Raw genomic sequence first — 26,716 nt, forward strand, 5'->3', positions numbered from 1 at the left:
TGTTAGTGGTGTGACAAACACACACACAAAATACACACTGTCTTTATTCATAAATAAATCTTATCGTAACATGGTCTTTCTTTGACTTTCTCAACTCCCATACCTCACTTCCTTCAGTGCCCTCCTCCAGCTTCCTGGGATCACCCACAAACACACTTGTCTTCACTCTTCACATTCTCTCACCCAAATAATCCATCCTAAATGCATTGGACTTTATTTAAGTATTTCATGGGGTAAGATATGAAATACATAGAGCCGAACATTAATAGATTTATAACGGATGTGAATGTAGAATTCTCACTAGGAATCTGCATTTGATGGTTTTTACTAGGAGAGCATAAATAATTGCAGGTTTAAAGAGACCTTCACGCTCACTTCCGAAGAATTAGCACTCCATCTCCATCTATGATAGAAATTTTTGTGAATCTGAGTAGGCACACTCTAGGTTTCAGGGCCTTTTCAGAATATCCCATTCTACTGCAAGGCATGAGGCCCTTTATGTCAGATGTCCTGAAACCAGTCAGGTAACACTGGCCATTCCCAGCAAGCTCACACGTCCACCTGTGTACAGATATGTTGTTACTTAGAGGGGCCTCGCGACAGCGTTCTGGTCACTGAGATGAAGAGAGAAGCCCCTGAAAGCGGTGGCCTTCCCTGAGTGACAAAGGTTCAAAAACAAATTCCCTGAGTCCTATCTGACTTACACTGCCTCCGTGATGCCGGGAACGTGGTTTGATGACTGAGGGTGGGGCAAGCACGTCTGGCCACGAGAGAAGTGTTAGCACAATGTCTGCTGGTGGACAACAGACCAACAACGGACCAACCAGACTACACCATTGTATGGACGAGCCCTTTCATCAGACATGAGCATTCCCTACACAACATGCACGGAATACACGTCATATGTCCTCTTTTCTAGAAGCACACATCTGCCTTTTCAGGGTACAGCGGACCACAAAGTCACAGCCACTCCAAATGCAGGATTATACTTCACTTGGATCAGGGTTCAATGTGCACATGACCTGCTATCCGGCTTCATGGTATCAGTTTCCACAACTGCCAGGAGTCCGCTTCCCTGCTCCCCACAGGATGGGCAGAAACGCAGCACGGGCCGTGAATGAACCTTAAAAAGCCGGTGGACTGTTTGGGGCAGAAATGCTCACTGCCTCTGACTGGTGAGCTGCCCCCCGACTAATCAGTGCCCCTCACACAGATCGCAAGGAGTAACACTCGTCACGGGGCTCAAACAGAACGGAGTTTCCTGCCGGCTGTGCAGCGGCTTCATTGGAATGTCATCCAGCGTTGGGGTTAGAGACCGAAGATTCTAGTGCTTTGTGGACACTCGGCACACACCTTCCTGATCCCTCCAGTGTCCACAGGCTTCTGTGTTTCCAACATCTACTCTACCACGTGCCATCTAAAGGGTATGGCCACAGTGTTTGCATCTTGCAGCAAGCCCTCCCCTACTCCAGTGGTTTTTGGCCTGAATACAGAAATCTCTATCATCCAACAGCATCTGTCCTCAGTACTACACAGGAACTTGTAAAATTGTGAAGACAGGATCTGACTTCTCTGAAACCCACCACCAAGCCTCCATCTCTGTCATATTTGTTCATCACAAATAGCTTCCTAAGTCCTTGCAATGACTAAAAGACACTCCCTGCCATTTCTTTCCCCACATTTCAAGAGTTTTTCACATTTGCTTTCAGTAGGTCTTATCTTCTCCTCTAAGGATACCAGCATCATGTTTTATCTGCCTTCATAACTCTCACTGTCAGTGACTGAATTAAGCCTGTGGCCCATTGGCCTCTCTTTCCTCTTACCTCAACGAAGTGATGACAACGTTGTACTTAAATCTTGAATATGGCCTCCAACGATCTGCTTAAAAATCATTTCTCATTGCTGAAAAAAATTCCAAATTTCTTATCAGAACCTAGAAGGACCCAAGTGATTAATGTGTGAATGGGGCGGCTCTGATGCATATGTTACTGGCAATGCAAAAGAAGAGACACAGGAGAACTGGAGATGATTTGGAATGAAAACAAAGAGAATTTACCTTCCCAAGTTCAAACTCAGTAGTACAGCCTGGGACAGGTGTCCTGTCTCCACATGGAGAATTCATGGCAACACTTCAGTCTGGATGTTTTTCATGGGGCAGTAGTTTTACTCCTAATGGAATAGTATTATCTTCCTAAGTATAGAAAAGCTACTACATACCCATCACTGTCCCATGTTTGTTCATTTCAAAGAAATATCAAAACAACCCAAGACTCATAAAATCTCCATGCTTTCCCCTAATTAAATTGTCACAGGAATGTGAACTTAGATGACATCATTTACCAAAAGTGAAGGAACCAATAACTAAAGGAAGCAGACTTGATGTTCTTGTCAAATTGAGAAGGAAGAAAATGAAATATACCAATTAAACAACATGCAACTTAATATGCTCACAGCGGAATTACTCTCACTTGAATGAATTTCTGAATATCAAGTAATTCAGTGCAAGCCATTCTTAAAATCCCTGAGCAAGTCATATGAGCAATCGTCCACAAACATTGGAGCAAGGAAAAAAGAATATATGCCCCACAAGGAATAGACAAGACAGGATTTGCATGAGCAGTTAATTATACCAAGAGTCATGAGATTTGAAAGAAATAAGTTCAAAAAAAAAAAGTCCAAAAAAAAAAAAAAAGGAAATAAGTTCAATTCTGGGTGCCTGGGTGGCTCAGTGGGTTAAGACTCTAATTTCGGCTCAGGTCATGATCTCAGGGTCCTGGGATTGAGTCCCGCATCCGGCTCTCTGCTTGGCGGGGAGCCTGCTTCTGCCGGCCTCTCTGCCTACTTGTGATCTCTGTCTGTCAAATAAGTAAATAAAAATTTAAAAATAAATAAATTAAAAAAAAAGAAGAGAAAATCCAAAGATTGGTTTTCCTTTTTTTCTTTTAAAGATTTATTTATTTATTTGACAGAGAGAGAGAGAAAGAGAGCAGGAGAGGGAACACAAGCTGGGGGAATGGGAGAGGGAGAAGCAGGCTCCCTGCTGAGCAGAGAGCCCGATGTGGGGCTCGATCCCAGGACCCTGAGATCACGACCTGAGCGGAAGGCGGAGGCTTAACCCACTGAGCCACCCAGGCGCCCCCTGCGTACATTTTCATTCTTTTCCAGTTTCACCTTAGGCCACAAAACTACACCATTTCTATTCTATGTGATGAGTTGGTTTTTTTAAAATATTTTTTATTTATATACTTGACATACAGAGATCACAAGTAGGCAGAGAGGCAGGCAGAGAGAGAGGAGGAAGCAGGCTCCCCGCCGAGCAGAGAGCCGGATGCAGGGATCGATCCCAGGACCCTGAGATCATGACCTGAGCCGAAGGCAGAGGCCTTAACCCACTGAGCCACCCAGGTGCCCCTGTGATGAGTTTTTGACAACGGAGTTGCTCAAATTCACTTTATGCTAACAATAAGGCCATGGAGTGCAATGGAGGCTGAACTGAATTCTACCTATAAATGTTTTTCCGTAACATGACGTTTTTCTTTTTTTTAAATAATTTTATTCAAATTCAATTAACATATAATGTATTACTTGTTTCAGGGATACAGGCTTATGATTCATCAGTCTTGTATAATATCCAGTGCTCATTACATCACATGCCCTCCTTGACGATTACCCCCATCTTTCATCGCGCTCCCCTCCAGCCACCCTCAGTTTAACATAACATTTTCAAATCTGTTTAAATCCAGAGATATTTTTTATGACAGAATTTGATTTTCACATGAATAAAATACTAGATAGATAACAATACAAACAAAGGAACAAGAATTTAATCTATAGTGAAATAAATAGGACACGTACAAAGCACACATAGTGAAAACACATCACAATAAATTGAAGTGGAGACATCATTTTGCTCAGTCACTAAAGAAACCCCTCGACACTTCTAATTTCACACCGTCAAATTTATTACTATTGCTGATGTAAGAACACAAAACAAATACGGATCCCAGGGCTTACTTTCAGAGGGATCAGCACAGATAACTTAGTGCAGCGATCCAAACTGGAAGTCAGTGGGGGCCAGTAAACCACAGCATGGAACAGTGAATGAGGTACTTTTTCCTTAGTGTCAGCAGGCTAGGACTATTATGTTTCTTAGAGTTTCTCAAGAGGACTTCACATTTTCCCAAATACTCAGAAGAAACACATTTTACTTCTGAGCCCTACACTAGCATTGATGTGCTTTAGGCTTGAACATAGAGGAACACAGAGGTTTAAAATTTCTTTTATAAGTTCATTCAGTCTGGACTATATTGGCCTGAAGAGTATAACTGCTCAACCTGTACAATATTAAAAATGGATTCAAGGGGCGCCTGGGTGCCTCAGCGGGTTAAGGCCTCTGCCTTTGGCTCAGGTCATGATCCCAGCGTACTGGGATGAAGCCTATCAGGCTCTCTGCTCAGCGGGGAGCCTGCTTCTCCCTCTCCCACTTGCCCTGCCCCCCCCCTTTTTTTAAGATTTTATATATTTATTTGACAGAGAGATCACAAGTAGGCAGAGAGGCAGGCAGAGAGACAGGGGGGAAGGAAGCAGGCTCCCTGCTGAGCAGAGCCCGATGCGGGGCTTGATCCCAGGACCCTGGAATCATGACCCGAGCCGAAGGCAGAGGCTTTACCCACTGAGCCACCCAGGTGCCCCCCCGCCTTCCCCTGCTTGTGTTCCCTCTGTCGCTGTGTCTCTCTCTGTCAAATAAATAAATAAAATCTTTTAAAAAAATGGATTCAAGAGAAGTTCCTAGGAAATGCGGACATACTATATATACAAATTACTGGTTTAATATATCCCATTATATAGAGCACCAGAAGTAATGCATTTATAAAGCAGGCTTTTTAGGACTGTAATATTTGTGATCCCCTTTGCATTTATTCTGATACATCACAAACGACACTTGCCCAGGACTTGGCCCATTTGGTCTCAACCTACAAATATATATGCAAGCAAAAATTCACGTCAAAAACAATTACTGTGTTTTTATTTTTTCTTAAAGTTATTTTATTTATTTGAGAGAGAGAGAGCACAAGCTGCGGAGAGGAGCAGAGGGAGAGGGAGAAGCAGACTCCCTGCTGAGCAGGGAGCCCTATGTGAGGCCTGATCCCAGCACCCTGGGATCACGACCTCTGTGCAAGGCAGACGCCCAACTGATCGAGCCACCCAGGCACCCAATTGTTCTATTTTAAATGCACAAGACAACACTTAGAATTAAACTGTTATGAAAACCAAAAATACATATAGTTGAAAAGGACTGTGCATATCAAAAATTTAGCTTTAAAAAGACTATGAAGGAAAACGTGAAAAGACTCTTGACTATAGTGCTTTCATTTTGCAGGGAGAGAAGTCAAGCATCTGGCCGGGAAACCCTCTTTTGGTAGAGGATCAACTGTAAGAAATGTCTTACTTGGTTAGAGTTTCATGATAAACTCATTTTAGTGAGGACCAGTCCTCTTCTGGTTAAAACAGGTTATGGAGGGGCGCCTGGGTGGCTCAGTGGGTTAAAGCCTCCGCCCTCGGCTCAGGTCATGATCCCAGGCTCCTGGGATCAAGCCCCGCATTGGGCTCTCTGCTCAGCGGGGAGCCTGCTTCCCCCCTCACTCTCTGCCTGACTCTCTGCCTACTTATGATCTCTGTCAAATGAATAAATAAAATCTTAAAAAAAAAAAAAACAGGTTATGGAATCTGAGAATTCTGTGGTTCTCGTTGTGTGCTCGTGCAGGTGAAGTTGTTTTGTGGCTAGCAATGGGAATCAGTGTGTCTGATCTAGCTCCCCACTTGCAGACCATCAGGCTGCATGTTACAAAAGAGGCTGAGGTGCGGTTAGGACTCGACTAAAAGGAAGGTGACTTTCTTTTCTAACACCGCGTGGCCACCATACACTTTGGCAAGAGAAGCACAGATTCCAAGTCTGTGGCACCGAAGAAAAGTCCTCTTAGAATTTTAAAATTCTTCACAATGTGGCCAATTTAAATGTTTGTTGCATTCTGCAGATGAGTCTCTGAATAAATCCAAAGACAAAGAACATTAGCTTCCCTCAGTAGAGGGCGGCAAGGTCACCTTCAGCACCCAGCAGCCATCCCCCAGGGATTCCCATTCACAACACGAATGGTTTAGCTGCTCCATCCGGGGAAGCGTAGAAGAATCAGCCACTTTAGCACGCTGAGCGCTCTGAATTTAGCCGGGCTAACTCAGGGAAAACCAAGACAGGAAATACAATCCGCTATCTCCAGGTGACACGGAGGGACCAACATCACTCAAATCAGCACATTCGGTCACAGCTCACTCCCCTCAGGTAGTGCTGGGCATGTCACCCCACTAGGATGGAAAATAAACCATCACAATGGGAGGAAAGTGATGGAGAACCACTTCCAACAACCTGGTAGGATTCACGTTTTACACACGAGGATTAGATATTTGCAAGTACCTAAGTAGAAAACTATACTAATGATCAAATTAATGCTGAAGTGGCCTAAACAAAGACCCCTTGTAACACTGAATTTGTGTACTTCTGCATCCCCCGTGAGAGCCAACTGTTGAATTATACAAATTGAGTGGGATAGCGATTTTGATTGCTACCAAAAATCTTTTAAACAAAACATGGATAAGATAGTATCCGTAAGGGAAACAAAAAAGGGACCTATTGAAACCGTGACAAAAACTGACCTCAAAAATGTCAACTCTTTTAATAAAAGTACTTCACACTGCTCCACCGTATTTTTATAATTTACTAAGCTGCCAGGAAGGGCACCTGGTTGGCTCAGTGGGTTAAGCATCTGCCTTAAGCTCAGGTCCTGAGGGTCCTGGGGTGGAGCTCTTGGTCTGGCTCCTTCCTCCTCCTCCCTTTGCTCCTCCCCACAGCTCGTGCTTGCTCTCTCAAATAAGTACATAGAATAAACAGGATGCCAGGAAATGAGGAACTACAATTAAATACTCTGTCAGAGAAAAAGAATTCATGCCTCCTCAAAGACCCTTCCAGCTGGACAAAGAATCAAACCAACACGAGCCGTTAACAGGAGACGATCAAATTAAACACGTGAAAATACAGGGACTCCACATAGACATGAAAAGGTAAGATGAGGTACAATGTCATCTTGAACTAAGGAAAAGAAGGTCTGGACCTGGAGCTTCCGAGGAAGGAAGACCCTTCACAGGGCGATGAGAAGAGCAACTATTTGGTAGTTAGATGTTCGTCCTGCCTTACAGTTGGGTCACTAAGTCGCTGTTAATAAGTCTTACTCTGAGAAAGATGCCGCAATTTAGATTCTTCTGTGAGGTTAATGGTGGGAGTGGGGATGTTCTCTGGAGCCTGAAGGTTCTCAAGTACCTTCAGCTCAAGTAATCCACAGGCCAAAATGGCACATTCTGGGGTGGGGGGCCGAGAGGTTGTCCTGACCCCTTCAGTCCCCCATGTGACACTTCCTTGGGAGTTTCACATATTAAAAGTTGACTTGGTAGATTATTTCATGTCACTGATCTAGTAGCTACAAAGATGTGCTATTGAAACATATTTTTCTCTCTATACTCGCCTGCATTTTTACCAAAGGTAACCAAATTAACAGTATTTTTTTAATTCAAATTAACAGTAATTTGACTGTAAAGCAAGTCTGCGAAAAAAAAATTTGGCCTGACTTTTTATATAAGAGCAGGAAGAATAGAGGTTGACCTGTAGACCCTTTATATTTATTTAGTAAGATGTTTAAAAATCTATTTGACAGAGAGAGACAGCGAGAGAGGGAACATAAGCACGGGGAGTGGGAGAGGGAGGAGCAGGCTTCCCGCTGAGCAGGGAGCCCAATGCAGGCCTCGATCCCAGGGCCCTGGGATCATGACCTGAGCTGAAAGCAGATGCTTAATGACTGAGCCACTCAGGGGCCCCTATGTACTCTTTAAAAACAACTTTTAAGGTGCCTGGGTGGTTTGGTCAGTTGGGCGGCTGAGTCTTGGTTTCGGCTCACGTCATGATCTCAGGGTCCTGGGACCAAGTCCTGCCTGGTGCTCCCTGCTCAATGGCGAGTCTGCTTGCCTCCCTCTCCCTCTGTCTCTCTCCTGATCCTTTCTCTTTCTCTTAAATGAATAAATAAATCTTTAAACAAACAAACAGCTTTGCTGGAACTTTTCATAAGCAATCCCTAGACTGAAATTTCAATAGCTACTCCAGGCCAGGAACCAAGCCAAATACTTGCTACCAGACTTTGTCTACAATAACTAGAGATTTGGGTGAATTTCTGTATTCATGAAGTCTCTGAAATATCCTGAGTTTCCTGCAGCTGTTGGGAAGCGATCTTCCTTGCTCACCTGGTATGACTGTGGGGAACTCTGTAAGCAAAGTATCAGGCTGGTATTTCCAAGAGCCTTTATTGACACCATATAGTTCGATCTTAGTCCCTTCTAGCTGCTTGGTCGTGTCTGAGTCTATGCAGTTCTTTCTCAGCTGTAACATTCCAGTCAAAGCCGTGGCTATATGACCACTGTTTCTGACTGTCTCTTAGCACAATGAGAACAGATTCTTATTGAAATGATGCAAATACGTACACTGGCATAAAGATATAAGAATAGTTACTGAGACTTAATGAATTCTGGAGGAATCAGGAATGGACAAAAGATAAATCTTTCATTTGTTTAACAAAGGTATATTTTCGGCCACGGCTGCAAGTCAGTTAAGGTAAAGGTTCTCTTATATCTGTAAAAAACAAAACATTTTTTAAAAGATTTTATTTGAATTCCAGTTAGTTAACATACAATGTAATATTAGTTCCACGTGTACAATAGCGATTGTACAATTCCATACAACACCCAGCGCGCGACAACAAAAAAACGCACGTCTTCATTCCCATCACGTGCTTAACTCCTCCCCCAATCCAGCTCCACACTGGTATCCGTCAGCTGCTTCTCCATAGTTAAGAGTCTCTCACGATTTGCCGGTCTCCTTTCTCCCCCTTTGCTTGTTTGTTTCTTACATTCCACATGAGTGAAATCCGATGGCATTTGTCTTTCTCTGATTTCACTCACTTAGCATAATACACTCTAGCTCCCTCCATGTCACTGCAAAGAGAAAGACTGAATTCCTTTTCATGGCTGAGTAATATTTCATCACATATATCTCGTATCTTCTTTCTTCGTTTCTCAATCAAAAAACAGTTGGGCTAGACTGTTTGAAGTAGGGATGGTCACTGCAACTGAGTGTGGAATTGCTCCCACGACAAATCCATGGCAGACACAGCCAGAGCGTGGGACCGTACGCGTCATGGCACCGAATAAAGGGAGGAAGGTCCCACACAGAAGTGTGTCACCTTCCCTGAAAACGTCACCCACCAACAGTGGATCTAAACTATGTCGGGGTTATATACCTGGGATACTAGCGCATCGTGCAACCACAGCACACGCCTTGCTGATCCCATCTACCACACTGGGCAGAAGGCTTCTTCATCTCCAACATCTACTCGGCCATGTGCCCTTTTTAAGCTATGCCCTACAGGATGGCATCACCCAACTCCCCCGACTCCATCAAGGCCACTGATCTAGGCCTGAGCAATCACAGTAATCATTGTCGTCCAATAGCATCTGGTCCTCGCCAACACAAAGGAATTCAATTAAATCATGAAGATAAAGCACAACTTCCCTAATCCTCAGAAACCCAGATTCGAAAGGTTTCACATTTGCCAATTCCTTATGTCCATTTCACTTATTCGATGACATTCATTGGATGATGCCACCAAGAGCTCCTTGTGCCTTTGGAGTGGCTAAAGGAGTCACCTCTGGTTCCCTCCCCACATTAGAAAGAGTTCTTCACATTTTAATAGGTCTTGTTTTTCTAAGTTTAGTGCCATCATCACATATTACTTAGATCCACATCCCACAACCCAGTGCTAAATGTCTAAATTTACACCCATTGACTTTATGTCTTTCTCATTTCAATTCAGCCATAACACAGGCAAAGAATGTCTGTGATGCCTACATAGCTGGAAATAAAAATTAGGATAAACAGAACAGTGATCTGGAGATCACTTGGAAAATAAACAAGTAGAGGATGTTCTTCTAAATCCAGGGGGCCAGCTGGGCAACCTGGGAGAGGTGTCCTCCTCCACATGCAGAATTCATGCCAATTCTTCATCCTCTGCATTCTCTATCCCTTCCTTGGGGCTACAGTATCACTCCTGCTGGAAATATGTTTCTCCTACTTATAGGGTACCTACTACACACCAAGCACTGCTATAAGTGTGTTTTTACTTCATAGAAACATGGACACAACACCCCCACCTATGAACTGTGGCACATACCTTTATTAGGGGCCATGGATACAGTGATTTAGAGTCCCAGAGCTATGTTCAGATTGGGCCATTGAAACTAAAACAGGTTTAGGGTGAAGCTCTGTGAGAGTCTTCTTTTAAGAACACACGAGGGGAAAGTCATGGTAGACAGGGGACATGGGTGCTCACAAGGGTGGACTGGGAATGTCATGTCAGAGGTTACATTAACTGGTGACTCTGCAGGGTACTGTTTAGGGAATGCACTAGTGAGAGAGGCTGCTATCAATTCAAGTCCCCTGCAAAACTGATGGGGACATGAAACGGATGCCAAGTAGCAGCATCATGGCGTACTTGAGTCAATCAGTCAAATAAGACCCAAATATAACCTGCAACATGTCTGTTATAATATCCCACTAGTCCCAAAGAGGAGATAATGATACAACAGATAAACAAGGGGGGAAATAATCAGACATTATTTAAACTTTAAGGCCACTGAGAAAATGGATTACTAGGTATGTTATTCCACATGATTACCGAATAAATGACAGATTTCCTCAGTTGCCTGCAACCTTATATAAAATGAGATAGGTTAACACTGATGGTGGGATGACACTTCACTCATTACTCATCCATGATAACACGTTAAAATTCATCATGTTTTATTAATTAAAATATATTACGTTCACACACAGACTAAGGTATACATTTCAAAGCCACTCTATACTCCTTTTTGGAAATACAGAATCAAGCATTAAAAAGCATTTGTGTGCTGTATCATGATGTGGGAGTACTGATTTATATTGTTTTCAGGCAGGGGATCATTCTTAAAAATTTTGTATGCATAATCCTATGCCATTTTAAGAAAGAGTTATCCTGCTTTTGTATCTTTGAGGATTTCCTCATTTCGAGCACACCACCTGACATCCTCTACTTCTAACCACAGCTATTATGAGGATACAACCGTATTTTACTGGACTGGCACCTCTTTTTTCTCAAAGACAAGAGTAAAATATTTTATTTATAATATCCAGGAGGTTCTTTAGTCTTAATAAGTGGAGAATAATGATGTTCTGAACACTTTTTCCATCATAACTAACATTAATGTTATAACCACAAACAGCATCTCCATTTAGATTTTCTTCATATTTTATATATTATATTGTCCTTCCTCATCCGTGGGCAATTAGATATGCAGGAGTCCCGCCTAAGGAAGGAGAGCATCTCATATCTTTGATCCAACAACAATCAGCCACATACTTTCACAAACCCACTAGGAATAAATGAGCTTTCTGAAGTGATTTGAGAGTACAAATATGTTAATATTTGCTAGTCACAAATCCCAGATAAGGTCAATGAACAACAACAACCAAAAAACCCCAACCCCAAACCCAAAACAAAACAAAAAACCCCAACAACAAACCCCCCCAACCCCCCAAAAACACAAAACGAAAATTTAAAAAAAAAACCCAAAACAACAAAAACAAAATAAAAAACAAGGACATATCGAAAAATTCATTATATCTATGCAAAAATCCATCCACTTGGTCTTTTGAAGCATAATAGCATATACATTTTCTAAGTGTTTAACTTTGTATTAGTCCTTATAATACGTATTTTGATGTAACGTCTGAATAGATTGACTCATGTGCTGCTTTCTACTTGATTTCTATGATATTTATTGACACTTGATGTTTACTTACATACATTTCTAAATATTTACATCTTTCAAGTAACTTACCTTTATGCACTCTCTGGTGTTTGCTACAGTGAACATTTAAAATGAAGGTCTTTCCTCAATCATGATGTGTTTAGGGTTTGAATCCAGTGTGCATTTTGGGATACTGCGTATAGACTGAATTCCAGTTAAAGGCACTGCAACTTTCTCTACATTTTACATTTATCTATGCTGTATGATAGCTATGATGTTGAGTAAGTTATGAGATCCCAGCTAGAGGCTTATGATACCCTTTACCTTTGTAATGTTTCTCCTCAGTATAAACTCTGAGATGCTGCAAAGGGTTGAGCAGTTCTAAAAGCCTTCCCATGTTCTTTACATTTATAAGTTCTTCCCCAATATGAATTCTGTGATGTTGAATGAAACGTGACCTCTGAATAAAGGGCTTGCAAAATTCTTCATATTCCAAAATCTTCCCCAATACACTTTCTCTGATCAGGAATAGCATTGCTTAAAAGCCTTTCCACATTCTTTACAATTTTATGGTTCCGCTCCACTATGAATTCTCTGATGCGGAGTAAGGGGTGAGTCGTCCTTAAAGTTTTCTCACATTCCTTAAAATTGTAAGGTTTGGTCCACTATGAATTCTGTGATAATGAGTAAAGGATGAACAGTGATCAAAGGCCTTCCCACATTCTTTACTTTGGTAAGGTTTCCCTCAAGTATGAATTCTGTGATGTTGACTCAGGTGTGAGTGCTGGATAAAGGCGTGGCCACATTCCTTACATATGTAAGGTTTCTGTCCAAAATGAATTCTGTGATGTCGAGTCAGGTGTGAGTGCCGGTTAAAGGCCTTGCCACATTCTTTGCATATGTAAGGTTTCTCTCCAGTATGAATTCTGTGATGTTCAGTAAGCTTTGAGTGCTGGTTAAAGGCCTTGCCACATTCTTTACATTGATAAGGTTTCTCTCCAGTATGAATTCTGTGATGTCGAGTAAGGTGTGAGTGACGGTTAAAGGCCTGACCACATTCCGTACATATGAATGGTTTCTCTCCAGTATGAATTCTGTGATGTTCCGTAAGCTTTGAGTGCTGGTTAAAGGCCTTGCCACATTCTTTACACTGATAAGGTTTCTCTCCAGTATGAATTCTGTGATGTCGGGTAAGGTTTGAGTGCTGGTTAAAGGCCTGACCACATTCTTTACATTGATAAGGTTTCTCTCCACTGTGAATTCTGTGATGTTGAGTAAGGCTAGAGTGATGGTTAAAGACTTGCCCACATTCTTTACATTGATAAGGTTTCTCTCTAGTATGAATTCTGTGATGTTGAGTAAGGTTTGAGTGCTGGTTGAAGGCCTTTCCACATTCTTTACATTGATAAGGTTTCTCACCAGTATGAATTCTGTGATGTCGAGTAAGCACTGAGTGCTGGTTAAAGGCCATGCCACATTCTTTACATTGGTAAGGTTTCTCTCCAGTATGAATTCTGTAATGTCGACTAAGATTTGAGTGATGGTTAAAGCACTTGCCACATTCTTTACATTGGTAGATTTTCTCTCCAGTACGAATTCTGTCACGTTGACTAAAGTGTGAGTGGTGGATAAACACCTTACCACATTCTTCATATTTGTAAGCTTTTCCTCCCAGATACATCGGCTGATGTTGACACAGGGTGGAGTGCCAGTCAAAGGCTTTGCCACATTCCTTACAAATGTAACTTTTTTGTTCAGTTCCAATTGTGTTATGTATATTTAGTCTTGATGACTGACTGAACATATTCCCAGGTTTATAACATCTGTATGAGTCTTTTCCCACATGGATATTCTGATGATCAGCAACACTGGAGGACGAGTTAAGAGCTTTCTCACATTCATTATATTCATAATTATTCTCTTCCATAGGGATACTATTATGTATAATAAGGTTGGAGCTTTGATAAAAGACTTCCACACATTTATCAAGTTCATAATGGTTCTCTGGAAAATGAGTCCTCAGACATGCACTAACACTTGAACCCGGGTTAAATTTTTCCTCAGATTCACTGCATTGAGCAATTCTGTTTTCATTGAAAATACCCTGGTAATTTTGAAGAGTTAACTCCTCAGTGAAAGACCTCTCAAATGAATCCCACTCAGCACTTTGTTCTTCAATTTTAAATCTCTGATTTTCAGAAATATTTGACTCAAAGGTCAATCCAATCCTACTTTCAAAATGGTTGAAATAATTATTTTCAGCACGGACTAGGCAACTTTCCAGATTTTCCAACTTTTCGTTCTGCAGATATGTATGTTTAATCATTTGATTTGAGCCCTTATATATAGAAAGACACTGCTTTGCAGAAGTAGCAGACTTAAGAAGGGATGTTTTCCAAAATGTTTTATATCCTTCACCATTTTGGGCAGTGATGTTCATATTATGCGCAGTTGTCTCAGTCTGTATATGTCCTTCATGATATATTTGATGCTCTTCACTCTCCCCATCATCGTTACAGTCTACCATGAAGTGTAGATTCTCAAGGGCAGTATGTTTATATCTACGCACTGCTACGTTTTGGAAAGAAGCTTCTATGCACAATGTTGGCAGGAAACTCTGGGTGCCATGTGAAGATACAGCTGAAAGATATTGAATAAGAAAAAATAAAATCATTCCACTTACTACTCTCAGACGAATACAGTGAAAACTTGTAATATGGAATAATAAAATCAATCAGAGAACTTCAGCAAGATGGCTGAGGGAATCATCTGGACTTGATTCCTGCAGGGACACATAAACTTGCAGACCACGTACTGATCACGTGGCCTAACAGAGAGTTCTGTAGTCTTGTCGCGCTGGCGCACACATCATTTTCCTACACCTCAAAAAATCAGGAAAAGTACTATCTGAGTCCAGACCTAGAAGAAGGAAGGAAATTTAAACGTAAAATAGAAATCAACAAAATAGGGTGTAGCAAAAACAGAAAAATAGCTACAATAGGAAGAGTTGGTTTCCAGAAGAGATCTACAAAACTGACATTTTTTTTAAAAGATTTTATTCATTTATTTGACAGACGGAGATCATAAGTAGGCAGAGAGGCAGGCAGAGAGAGAGGAGGAAGCAGGCTCCCCGCTGAGCAGAGAGCCCGATGTGGGGCTCGATCCCAGGACCCTGAGATCATGACCTGAGCCGAAGGCAGAGGCTTAACCCACTGAGCCACCCAGGCGCCCCAAAACTGACATATTTTTAAGTAAATCATGGAAGAATGACAGAGAGAAAACCAGTGAAATCAAAATTGAAGAAGTGAAAGCAGATATAACTGACAGTACAGAAATAAAGCTAATTAAAAAAGGCGGTGATAGATAATTACATACCCACAAATAGATATAAAAAAAGTATGAATTTCCAAAAAGGTACAACCTATTGAGTCAATCATAGAGGAGAAAAAAATTCTCTACTGACTTACCACTACTAAGTAGACTGAAAAAGTAATTAAAAAAGCTCCCAACGAAGTCTTATGATAGATGAATATTCTGGATTATTCTAACAAACATTAATGAGAAAGTACTTCAAATCTCCTATAACATTTCCAAGGAGTGAAGAGAAAGGAAATTATAAAACACTTTCTGTGACACCAGCATTACCATATAAGCAAACCCAAGAAAGACACTATAAGCAAAGAAGACTAGAAACTACTACTGAGATGAATAGTCATGTAAACTCCCCAATAAAGGAAACAACCTGAATCAAAGCAAATTTTACTATTTTACAACATAACCACGTGGGAATTCTTCCTGGAAGTCAGGGTGTTTACACAAAAAGAAATCTATAAATTTAAGACAGCACGTAAAAGAATGAAGATCAAACATGACATGATCACATTTAAATACTCATGCAGAAGAACATGAGCATACCGGACACCGTTTCATGATTTAAAACACTCAGTAGTAGGAATAAAAGGACCAACTCAGACTAATAAACGCCCTGTCTGAACTAAAAGCTGGACTCTAATGTATCCGATAGTAAAAGACTAAAGCCTTCTGTACGATCAGAAACGGGTAGTGAAGTGACTTCACCACTTTGATTCAACATAGTAGTGGATTTTACAATCAGAACAATGAGGCAAGAAAAACATGTAAAAGTAATTCAACTGAAAACGGAAAAGAGAAACGTTTCTGTTCACAGATGACATGATGTATAGAAAACACTGAAGAATCAATATTTTAATGCTATTTTATTTATTGGACATCACTTTTATTATTTATTTCTAAGCATTTTCCCTCCTAGACTTTCACTTTTCCATTTTTTTATGATATAATGCTTGAGTGAAGAAATAATTCAGGGGTGCCTGGGTAGTTCTGTTGGTCAGGCCTCTGCCTTTGGTTCAGGTCATGATCCCAGTGTCCTGGGATGGAGACCCACGTCAGGCTCCCTGCTCAGCGGGGAGTCTGCTTCTTCCTTTTCCTCTGCCGCTCTCCCTGCTCATTCTCTCTCTCACTCTCTCTCAAGTAAATAAATAGAATCTTTAAAAAAAGAAAAATCTGAAATAAATAAAATGAACATGACGCTACAAGGAACTAGAGAAAGAAACATAGCTGAAATTTAGTAGAGGAAGGAATTAAAAAAGAAAAAAAGCCAGAAATAAATAAGATAGAGATCAGAATAAACAATAACATAACCTTTAAATGAACACAATCACTTCCCAAAATCCCAATGCCATTTTTGGCAGAAAGATCAAAACCATTCTAACATTCATATGATATCACAGGATGACACATACCCAGAACAATCTTGAGATTGAACAATCAGTACATTGGTGGTTCCAAACCTACGGATTTAAAGAATACTAAAAGCCACCGTTACCAAAATAATGTACTACAAACATAAAGACAGAGATAGAACAAGGAAAAGCAGAGGTGAGCTAGAGGTCTACTTCTCCAGGGTTAATGTGTATGACAATGAACTGAAGATCTTATTAAAATTCATATTCTGATTGGAATTTCTAGGTGGGCCCTGAGTTTCTACATTTCTTATGAGCTTGCAAGTGATGCCAACATCTTAATTCAAGAGTCAGACTATTAAATTACAAAAGTTAAAAACAAAAACAAAAACAACAGAGGAAATCATGGATGGCTTTGAAATTAAGAATATTGGGGAAGGGCGCCTGGGTGGCTCAGTGGATTAAAGCCTCTGCCTTTGGCTCAGGTCATGATCCCAGGGTCCTGGGATCGAGCCCCGCATCGGGCTCTCTGCTCAGCGGGGAGCCTGTTCCCCCACTCCCCCGCCTGCCTCTCTGCCTACTTGTGATCTCTATCTGTCAAATAAATAAATAAAATCTAAAAAAAAAATACTATTAAAAAAAAAAAAAAGAAATTACTGTTCTTCTTTGTACCTCCTGGGCTGCTCAGTCTCTGAGCGCCCATGCTCTTCTATGCCTTTTTCCTTCTGCACCCTGCTGGGCACATTCTCCTTCTCCTACACCCTCTCCTTTCTCCACAATTTACATTGTCTCCATTGTGTTACACAGAAATTTGCTATCCTAACTCTATATCCTACTGTGAAAACCTATGATGAGCTGCATGTGGAGAGGAGGTTAGCTTTCTTTACATGCGACTTCTTTTTTTCTTTTTAAATTTTATTTATTTATTTGACAGTGAGAGAGACACAGCGAGAGAGTGCACACAAGCAGGGGGAGTAGGAGAGGGAGAAGCAGGCTTACCGCCAAGCAGGGAGTCCAATGCAGGACTCAATCCCAGAACCCTGGGATCATGACCAGAGCCGAAGGCAGATGCTCAACTGACTGAACCACCCACCCAGGGGTCCCTCTATTTTGTTTTCTGCTAAAGTATAACTGACAAAAAAAAAAAAAACCTATAACTGACATACAGTATTACATCAGTTGCAGTGTACAACAGTGATTTCACAACACAGTCGGCTCTACTATGCTCACCCCTCGTGAGCTACTTACTGTCTGTCATCATACAACGCTATTACAATAGTACTGAATGTATTCCCTATGCTGTATCTTTTATCTCCGTGACTCACTAATTCCTTAACTAAAACTCTGTACCACCAATTACCCTTTACTTATTTTGCCCATCCTACCATTGGGGTTCACTCTGGTAACGAGCAGGCTGTTCATTGTATTTATGGGTCTGTTTCTGCTTTTTTTGTTGTTTTGTTGTTTCTAGCTATTTGTTACAATGTGGACCGTCCTAGAAGGTATTATGCTATGTGAAACACATCAGACAAACAGGGACAAATACCATACGATTTCACTAACGTGTACAACTAAACAATGAAACGAACAAACAAAAGCAAAACACACCCATGTATGTGTTTTGTTTTGAATAAAGTCTATGGATAATCTTAAGTACTATAAAAATTCCAAGATTACACACATTCTGTAATGTAACAAGTTGGTCTCTAACAATTTTCCACTGCTGGCAGAAGGCAGAAGACTCATGGAATAAAGACCAAAGGCCATTGTTCATGATACAGCAAACATCACCAACATCTTGATCATACTAATTTCACTTGTCAGCCTCCTACCCACAATTCCTACAGGGAGACGCTGCACATACAGCAGGTTTGCGCCACACGTGTGAGATCCTGAGCACAGGAAACCCCAATATATTAAAGGAAGATCTAGCATATCTGCCTAAACTTTTACCCTGGAAGGGGACATACATTTTCTTGTACAATAAACAAATCTGTCCTCTACCCAAGGGCAAGACACTATCACTATATTCCAAGCTTTTTTATATATAAACATCAATGGAAAGACAATTAGAATAAAAATGTTCAAAGGATCTATCCAGAACACATGGAGAAAACGTAACCAACATCCCAATAATCCTCCCAACAATATCCACCACTCAGTATGATACCAGCTGGGTTCCAACCCAAGTTTCCCATATGTACACCACCTCATCAAACACTCATTAAGCCGACGTAGGCTCTGGGATAAAATCTATTCAATGTACATCAGGAAACATTTTGCAAGGCTATGACAGGCAGGATACAATACAGAATTCAGTGAGCTGTAACATTCACTTCTGTAATGTCAACATGGGTCTTGCATTTAACCAGGTAAAGAAATCCCAGTACCCGGGAGGGTCTACCTTACATTTCTATAGTGAGCTTTTCTAAGGGACATGGTAAACAAACAAACAAACAAACAAATTTACATGTTATCTGAAAAGATAAGAGTATTTTATACTCCTTACCTAGGCAAAGCAGATCCTGGATACAGTAGAATCATGGCTCATTACAAAAAAAGGGCAAAGAATTGGGAAACACATAGGAATTAGGGCAGAGCTGTTCACCAAACATCAATGGGGAATATTAAAATAGCAACAAAGACCTAAAAGCTGGACAAGACTGTGTAAAATGAAACACTGTTGGTCACAAGGATAAAAACACATTGGATTGCCCTGAACTTAGGTGAAGATCTGGAGGAAATGTTGAACCTATGAATGCACATGACCCACTCTGTGTGCCAGTACCTGATGAAAATCAAGGAACCTGGTCCAGGTCATGAGCTCACAGCATGATTTCAAGGAGTAATAACAATGATGCACAGAGCAAATGTATGATTTTCTTCTGATATTCATGACAGTACCCAAAACTCATTTTCCTTTATGCTGCTCTGTTGCTCATTTAGTGGTGACATACAGAGCAAAATTAAAGACTCATTGGACTTGGAAGCTTGGACTTTAATAAGCTCCTTCCAACCAGTGTCCATATAGCTAATTTTAAGGGTCTGGAAGACACCGAAGACACACACTCTACCACAAAGGACACAACCCTGGCCACTCTGTAAACATACGAAACAGGTGTGCACCCAGAATCATGGCAGCAATCTTTTCACCCAAAAGCTGTCACTGTGGGTGGGACTTATTTAGAGACAGTGACCAATGAGTTGACTATATTCATATTAGATGATAAAATCAATAGAACTTAAACTACCTCTTAACCTACTTAGGTCACCTCCAGTGACCTAAAGGGAGAGAGGATGATAAAACAGCTATCAGATTGCCAAGATCCCAGTTACAGTGCATAACAAGAAGAAGACTTCTATTACCAAGTCTCTGAAAGACTGTTATGGAAATACTGAAATAATCATTTGTCAGAGCAAAGACACTCATGGACGGTTTTTTTGTTTGGTTTTGTTTTTAATTTGTTTTGTTTTTCCCATGGAAGGTTTTTGCCATCAAAACTGACATTGAGTGTGTGGTCCTATGAGATTGCTAAACATCACTAGAGGCAGGAAAAGATGAAGAGACATCTTCATCTTCATGTTCATCTTCAAAGATGAACAGACACAGGAGAAGTCTGTTCCAAGATTGTGATGGTGTTAATGCTATGAAGACATACAAAAAAATGAAAAGAAAGCACAATACAATATTTTCAGAATACATTTCAATTTGTTAGCTAATCCGATGGGGAAAAAAGAAAAGTAGAAAGCTTTAGTCACTATATAAAGCACATAACATACTGATTTTTAATAGTTTTCAGAATGAAATTGTAAGGGGCACCTGGGTGGCTCAGTGGGCTAAGCCGCTGCCTTCGGCTCAGGTCATGATCTCAGGGTCCTGGGATTGAGCCCCACTTCAGGCTCTCTGCTCAGCAGGGAGCCTGCTTCCCCCTCTCTCTCTGCCTGCTTGTGATTTCTCTCTCTGTCAAATAAATAAATAAAATATAGTTATATATTTTTAAAGAATGAAATTGTAAAAGTAATGATGTCTTTAGAAAAACACAAAGGATTCTGTCTCTGAGGTCTTGGTATCAGGGAATATTTCTAAAAAGGATAAAAACACTAACTATGAAGGGTGAACTGACAAACTGGATTACATTAAAATTAAGAACATCTGTGCATCACAAGCTCAAGAGAGAGGAACAGAAGTAGAGTGAGAGAGGAGGCAAAGGACTTATTCTCAACATATATACAAAACTACAAAGCCAGAAGAGAAAGATATCGCAACAGAAAACAAATGGTCCCAATAACCCACTAGACACTTTGAAAAAGAGATGATCCAAAGGTTAACCAAACCGCATACTAACAGGAAGTAACAAACAACAACAAAAATGCAAATAAAATCATGACTTGGTAACACCACACACCAACCAGAAGACTACCACACATACAAAAAAAACAAAAACAAACAAACAAAAAAAACCACATTAAAAAACCAAGTTTTGTAAATATGTAATTCAGAAATCCAGTACACTGCCGGTGGCGGGAAAACTGGTATACACATTTTGGCAAAGTGTTTGGTATTATCTATGAAAGCTGAGCATCTATATTTACGAACAATTCAGTCCCACATAAATAGCCAGAAATGTGTACACGTTCCGCTGAAAGACAAATCATAGATTTTACACGTCAGTCCTAGTCATGACAGTCCTGCCCTGAGAACCATCCCCCCTCCTGTTAACAGGAGAATGATGCCATTGGTATCCACACAACGGAACAGGATCGATCCATTCTAATGAATGATGCACAGTAACATGCAGGAAAACCAACCAATTCACAAATACTGAGAAAGAAAAAAAAAGCCAAATACAAGAGTCCCCATTGCCCGATGACATTTATACGAAGTAAAAAGTGAGTACAGCAATCCCTTCCTTTAGATGCTGAAACAGTGCTGAGCTTAGGGGAAAAGTTACCGAGACCTCAGAGGGAATTCAGAGGACAATATTGTGTTTCATGACCTCAATGGCTTATACAGATGAGATCAGTCTGTGAAATTCCATGCAGTAGAATGATGCGGTCAGTTGATATTCACAACGGAATTGGATCTAACCATTCTAATGAATGAGGCACAATAACATGCAGTAAATACAGATAAATTCACAAATGATGGGAAGAAAAGAAGCCAAATACAAAAGAGCTCACATTGCCCAATTATTTTTACATAAAGTTCAAAAGTGAGGACAGCAATCTCTTGCCTTATACAGTAAAGGACTGCTGAGCTTCGAGGAAAGTTACTGAGGAGCTCACAAGGACAAACAATATCCTGATTCATGATCTCAGTGGCTGAGAGATGTGATCAGTTTGTGAAATTCTACTGAGTTCTTTACTTAAGATTTCCACATGTTACGTTATTAAAAAAAATCCTCATCATTAAAAATAGATGTAAGTAAATAAATACCATAATGTACATATATTGACAACTTGAAATTAAGGTAAATGTAATTTCACACTGTGACTAGATTTAAAAAGTGTTTCTTTTAAAAAAAATACCGCAAGGGCGCCTGGGTGGCTCAGTGGGTTAAAGCCTCTGCCTTTGGCTCAGGTCATGATCTCAGGGTACTGGGATTGAGCCCTGCTTCGGGCTCTCTGCTCAGCAGGGAGCCTGCTTCCCTTCCTCTCTCTCTGCCTGCCTCTCTTCCTATCTGTGATCTCTGTCTATCAAATAAATAAATAAATAAATAATCTAAAAAAAAAACTAAAAAAATTTAAAAACCTGTAATTTCTTGCTAAAGCAATATGGTACTGAGTATACAAAGTTTACAGAAAAAGAATGAAATACAGAATTATTTTCTTAAAATGTAAACAGGAAAACATAAGAAACAAGTAATAAAAAATGATTAGGTGTAAGGAAAAGCAAAAAAAAGTGGTAAATTCAAACACCAATATCACCGTTAGAATACTAAATATAAATAAACCAAATGTTCCTAGTAACACTGTATGTTGCTTGAATATACTGCATCGGAATTTTCAGAGAGCTATAATTAAACAGAAGGAAATAAGTGGAGAAAACAAAGAAAAAGAAAACACCCCATGTAGTGATGACCAATCAAATAACCAACATGGCAATATTAATATTATATAGGAAAATCTTTAACACTAAAGGACATCGGGGAACTGAGATGGCGAAAGAATAGGAGACCATAGTTTTGTCTGGTCCCAGGAATTCAGCTAGGAAGCTATCAAATAATTGTGAACACCTGAAATCTCAACCTGAGATCTAAGAAAAGAACGGCTGCAACTCTACAAATAGAAAAGCGACCATTTTCTGGAAGAATGACAAGACAGAAAAACTGACCTCAAAGAAGAGAATAAGAGGCAGTACTGACTGTCAAGGACCTAATCAGTATGGATATAAGTAAGATGTCAGAACTAGAGTTTGGAATAATGATTATAAAGACACTAGCTGGGCTTGAAAAGAACATAGAAGACACTAGAAAATTCCTTTCTGGAGAAATAAAAGAACTAAAATCTAACCAAGTAGAAATTAAAATGGCTATTGATGAGATGCAATAAAAAATGGAGGCTTGGGGCACCTGGGTGGCTCAGTAGGTTAAGCCTCTGCCTTCGGCTCAGGTCTTGATCTCAGGGTCTTGGGATGGAGCCCCGCTTCAGGCTCTCTGCTCAGCAGGGAACCTGCTTCCCCGCCTCTCTCTGCCTACTTGTGATCTCTCTGTCAAATAAATAAATACAATTCTTTAAAAAAAAAATGGAGGCTCTAGCTGCTAGGATAAATGAGGCAGAAGATAGAATTAGTGATATAGAAGACAAAACAATGAAGAATAAAGAAGTTGCGAAAAGGAGAGATAATCAAGGGGAGGGGAGAATTTGAGAGATCAGTGATATCACATAGCGGAACATATTAGAACAAATGGGATCTTTGCAGGTGGCTCTATTGCTTACCTGGTTAAAGTGCCTGTCTCATAGAATAATTGGGATTCCCCCCACCCCCAAAAAAGAATAATTGGGATCCTAGAAGAGGAGAGGGACAGAAGATATACTAGAACAAATTATCTAGGAGCTGGTTCTTTGAAAGAATTAATAAAATTGATAAACCCCTGGCTAGAGTTATCAAAAAGAAGACAAAGGACCCAAATAAATAAAATCATGAATGAAAGAGGAGAGATTACAACCAACACTAAAGAGATACAAATTTTAAGAATATATTATGAACAACTAAATGCCAACAAATTAGGCAATATGGTAGAAATGGATGCATTCCTAGAGACATATAAATGACCCAAACTGAAAAGAAATAGAAAACCTGAACAGACCCATAACCAGTAAGGAGAATGAAGCAGTCATCAAAAAATCTCCCAAAGGACGAGAGCCCATGGCCAGACGTCTTCCCAGGGGAATTCTACCAAACATTTAAAGAACTAATACCTATTCTTCTGAAGCTGTTTCAAAGAACAGAAATGGAAGGAAAACTTCCAAAATCATTATATGAGGCCAGCATTACCTTGATCCCAAACCAGACAAAGACCCCACCAAAAAGGAGAATTACAGACCAATAAACTTGATGAACATGGACACTAAAATTCTTACTAAGATGCTAGTCAATATGATCCAAAAGTACATTCAAAGGATTATTCACCATGACCAAGTGGGATTTATTCTGGGCTGCAAGGTGGTTCAACATTCACAAATCAATTAACGTGATATATCACAATAAAAGAAAGGACAAGAACTATATGATCTAAATAGATGCAGAAAAGTCATTTGATAAAGCACAGCATCCTTTCTTGATTAAAACTCTTCAATGTAGGGATAGAGGGAACATACCTCAATATCTTAAAAGCCCTATATGAAAAGCTGACAGTCAATATCATTCTCAATGGGGAAAAACTGAGAGCTTTTCTCCTCTGAGGTCAGGAACATGGCAGGGATGACCACTATCACCATTGATGTTCAACATATTATAAGAAGTCCTAACTTCAGCAATCAGACAACAAAAAGAAATAAAAGGCATCTGAACTGGCAAAGAAGTAGACAAACTTTCACTCTTTGCAGATGACATGATACTGTCTGTGGAAAACCCAAAAGACGCCATGGCAAAATTGCTGGAACTCATACACGAACTTAGCAAAGTGGCAGGATATAAAATCAATGTACAGAAATTATTGCATTTCTATACACTAACGATGAGACAGAAGAAAGACAAATTAAGGAGTTGATTCCATTTACAACTGCATCCATAACCACAAGATACTGAGGAATAAATCTAATCAAACAGCCAAAGGATCTATAGTTTACTCTGAAAACTATAGAACAGTCGTTAAAGAAATTGAGGAAGATGTAAAAAAATGGGAAAACGTTCCATGCTCATGAATTGGAATAACAAATTTTGTTAAAATATCTATGCTACCTAGAGCAACCTACACATTCAATGCAATCCCTATCAAAATAGCATCAACTTTTTTCACAGAGCTGGAGCAAATAATCCTAAAAAGATCCCAAATAGCCAAAGGAATGTTGAAAAAGAAAACCAAAACTGGTGACATCACAATTCCGGACTTCAAGCTCTATTACAAAGCTGCAATCATCAAGGCAGTATGGTAGTGACACAGAAACAGACATATAGATCAATGGAATAGAATAAAGAAACCAGAAATGGACCCTCAACTCTATGGTTGACTAATATTTGACAAAGCAGGAAAGACTATTCAATGGAAAAAAGTCTCTGCAACAAATGATGTTGGGAAAATTGGACAGCCACATGTAGAAAATGAAACTGGACCATTTCCTTACACCACACACAAAAATAGACTCAAAATGGATGAAAGACCTAAATATGAGACAGCAATCCATCAAAATTCTAGAGAACACAGGCAACAACCGTTATGACCTTGGCCACAGCAACTTCTTTTATTTATTATTTTTTTAAAGATTTATTTCTTTATTTTTTTGACAGACAGAGATCACAAGTAGGCAGAGAGAGAGAGGAGGAAGCAGGCTCCGTGCTGAGCAGAGAGCCCGATGCGGGGCTTGATCCCAGGACACTGGGATCATGACCCAAGCTGAAGGCAGAGGCTTTAACCCAGAGTCACCCAGGCGTCCCGTTCACCACAGCAACTTCTTGTTAGACATGTCTCCAAAAGCAAGGGAAACAAAGGCAAAAATGAACTATTGGAGGCACCTGGGTGGCTCAGTGGGTTAAGCCTCTGCCTTCAGCTCAGGTTATGGTCTCAAGGTCCAGGGATCAAGCTCCACGTTGGGCTCTCTGCTCTGCAGGAAGTCTGCTTCCTCCCTCTCTCTCTGCCTGCCTCTCTGCCTACTTGTGATCGCTGTCTGTCAAATAAATGAATAAAATCTTTAAAAAAAAATGAACTAGTGGGACTTCATCAAGATAAAAAGTTTTGTACAGTACAGGAAACAGTCAACAAAACCAAGACAACCAACATAATGGGAGAAGATATTTGCAAATCAGATAAAGGATTAGGATCCAAAAATCTATAAAGAACTTACCAAACTCAACACCCAAGAACAAATAATGCAATCAAGAAATGTGCAGAAGACACAGATATTTCTCCAAAGAAGACATATAAATGGCCAACAGACACATGAAAAAATACTCAACATCACTCAGCGTCAGGGAAATGCAAATCAAAACCACAATGAGATACCACCTGACACCAGTCAGAATGGCTAAAATTAGCAAGTTAGGAAACAACAGGTGTTGGCAAGGATGCAGAGAAAGGGGAACCCTCCTAAGTATTGGTGGGAATGAAAGCTGGCACAGCCACTCTGGAAAACAGTATGGAGGTTCCTCAAAAAGTTCAAAATAGAGCTACCCTATGACCCAACAATTGCACTACAGGGTATTTACTCCAAAGGTACAAATGTAGTGATCTGAAGGGGCATTTGCACTCCAATGCTTATAGCAGCAATGTCCACAATAGCCAAACTATGGAAAGAGCCCAGATGTCCATGAACAGGAGAATGGATAAAGAAAATGTGGTATAAAAGAGGCAAAGAATCTATACTCAGAAAACTATAAAGTACTCATGGAAGAGATT

General features: G+C 40.2%; 1 protein-coding gene across 1 annotated transcript in view; it reads right to left on the bottom strand.

Moving 5' to 3' along the window:
* Window positions 1–8,672: 8,672 nt before the first annotated feature.
* Window positions 8,673–26,716, bottom strand: part of LOC308358023 (uncharacterized protein) — a 184,406-nt gene continuing 166,362 nt past the window's right edge. Inside the window, exon 6 of the mRNA XM_080828001.1 lies at window positions 8,673–14,580. Within this exon, the coding sequence (XP_080684127.1) occupies window positions 12,686–14,580 (1,895 nt within the window). The 3' untranslated portion in view covers window positions 8,673–12,685. The remainder of the gene's footprint in view (window positions 14,581–26,716) is intronic.

This window comes from Martes martes (assembly GCF_963455335.1).
Source record: "Martes martes genome assembly, chromosome: 17".
Taxonomy (NCBI): domain Eukaryota; kingdom Metazoa; phylum Chordata; class Mammalia; order Carnivora; family Mustelidae; genus Martes; species Martes martes.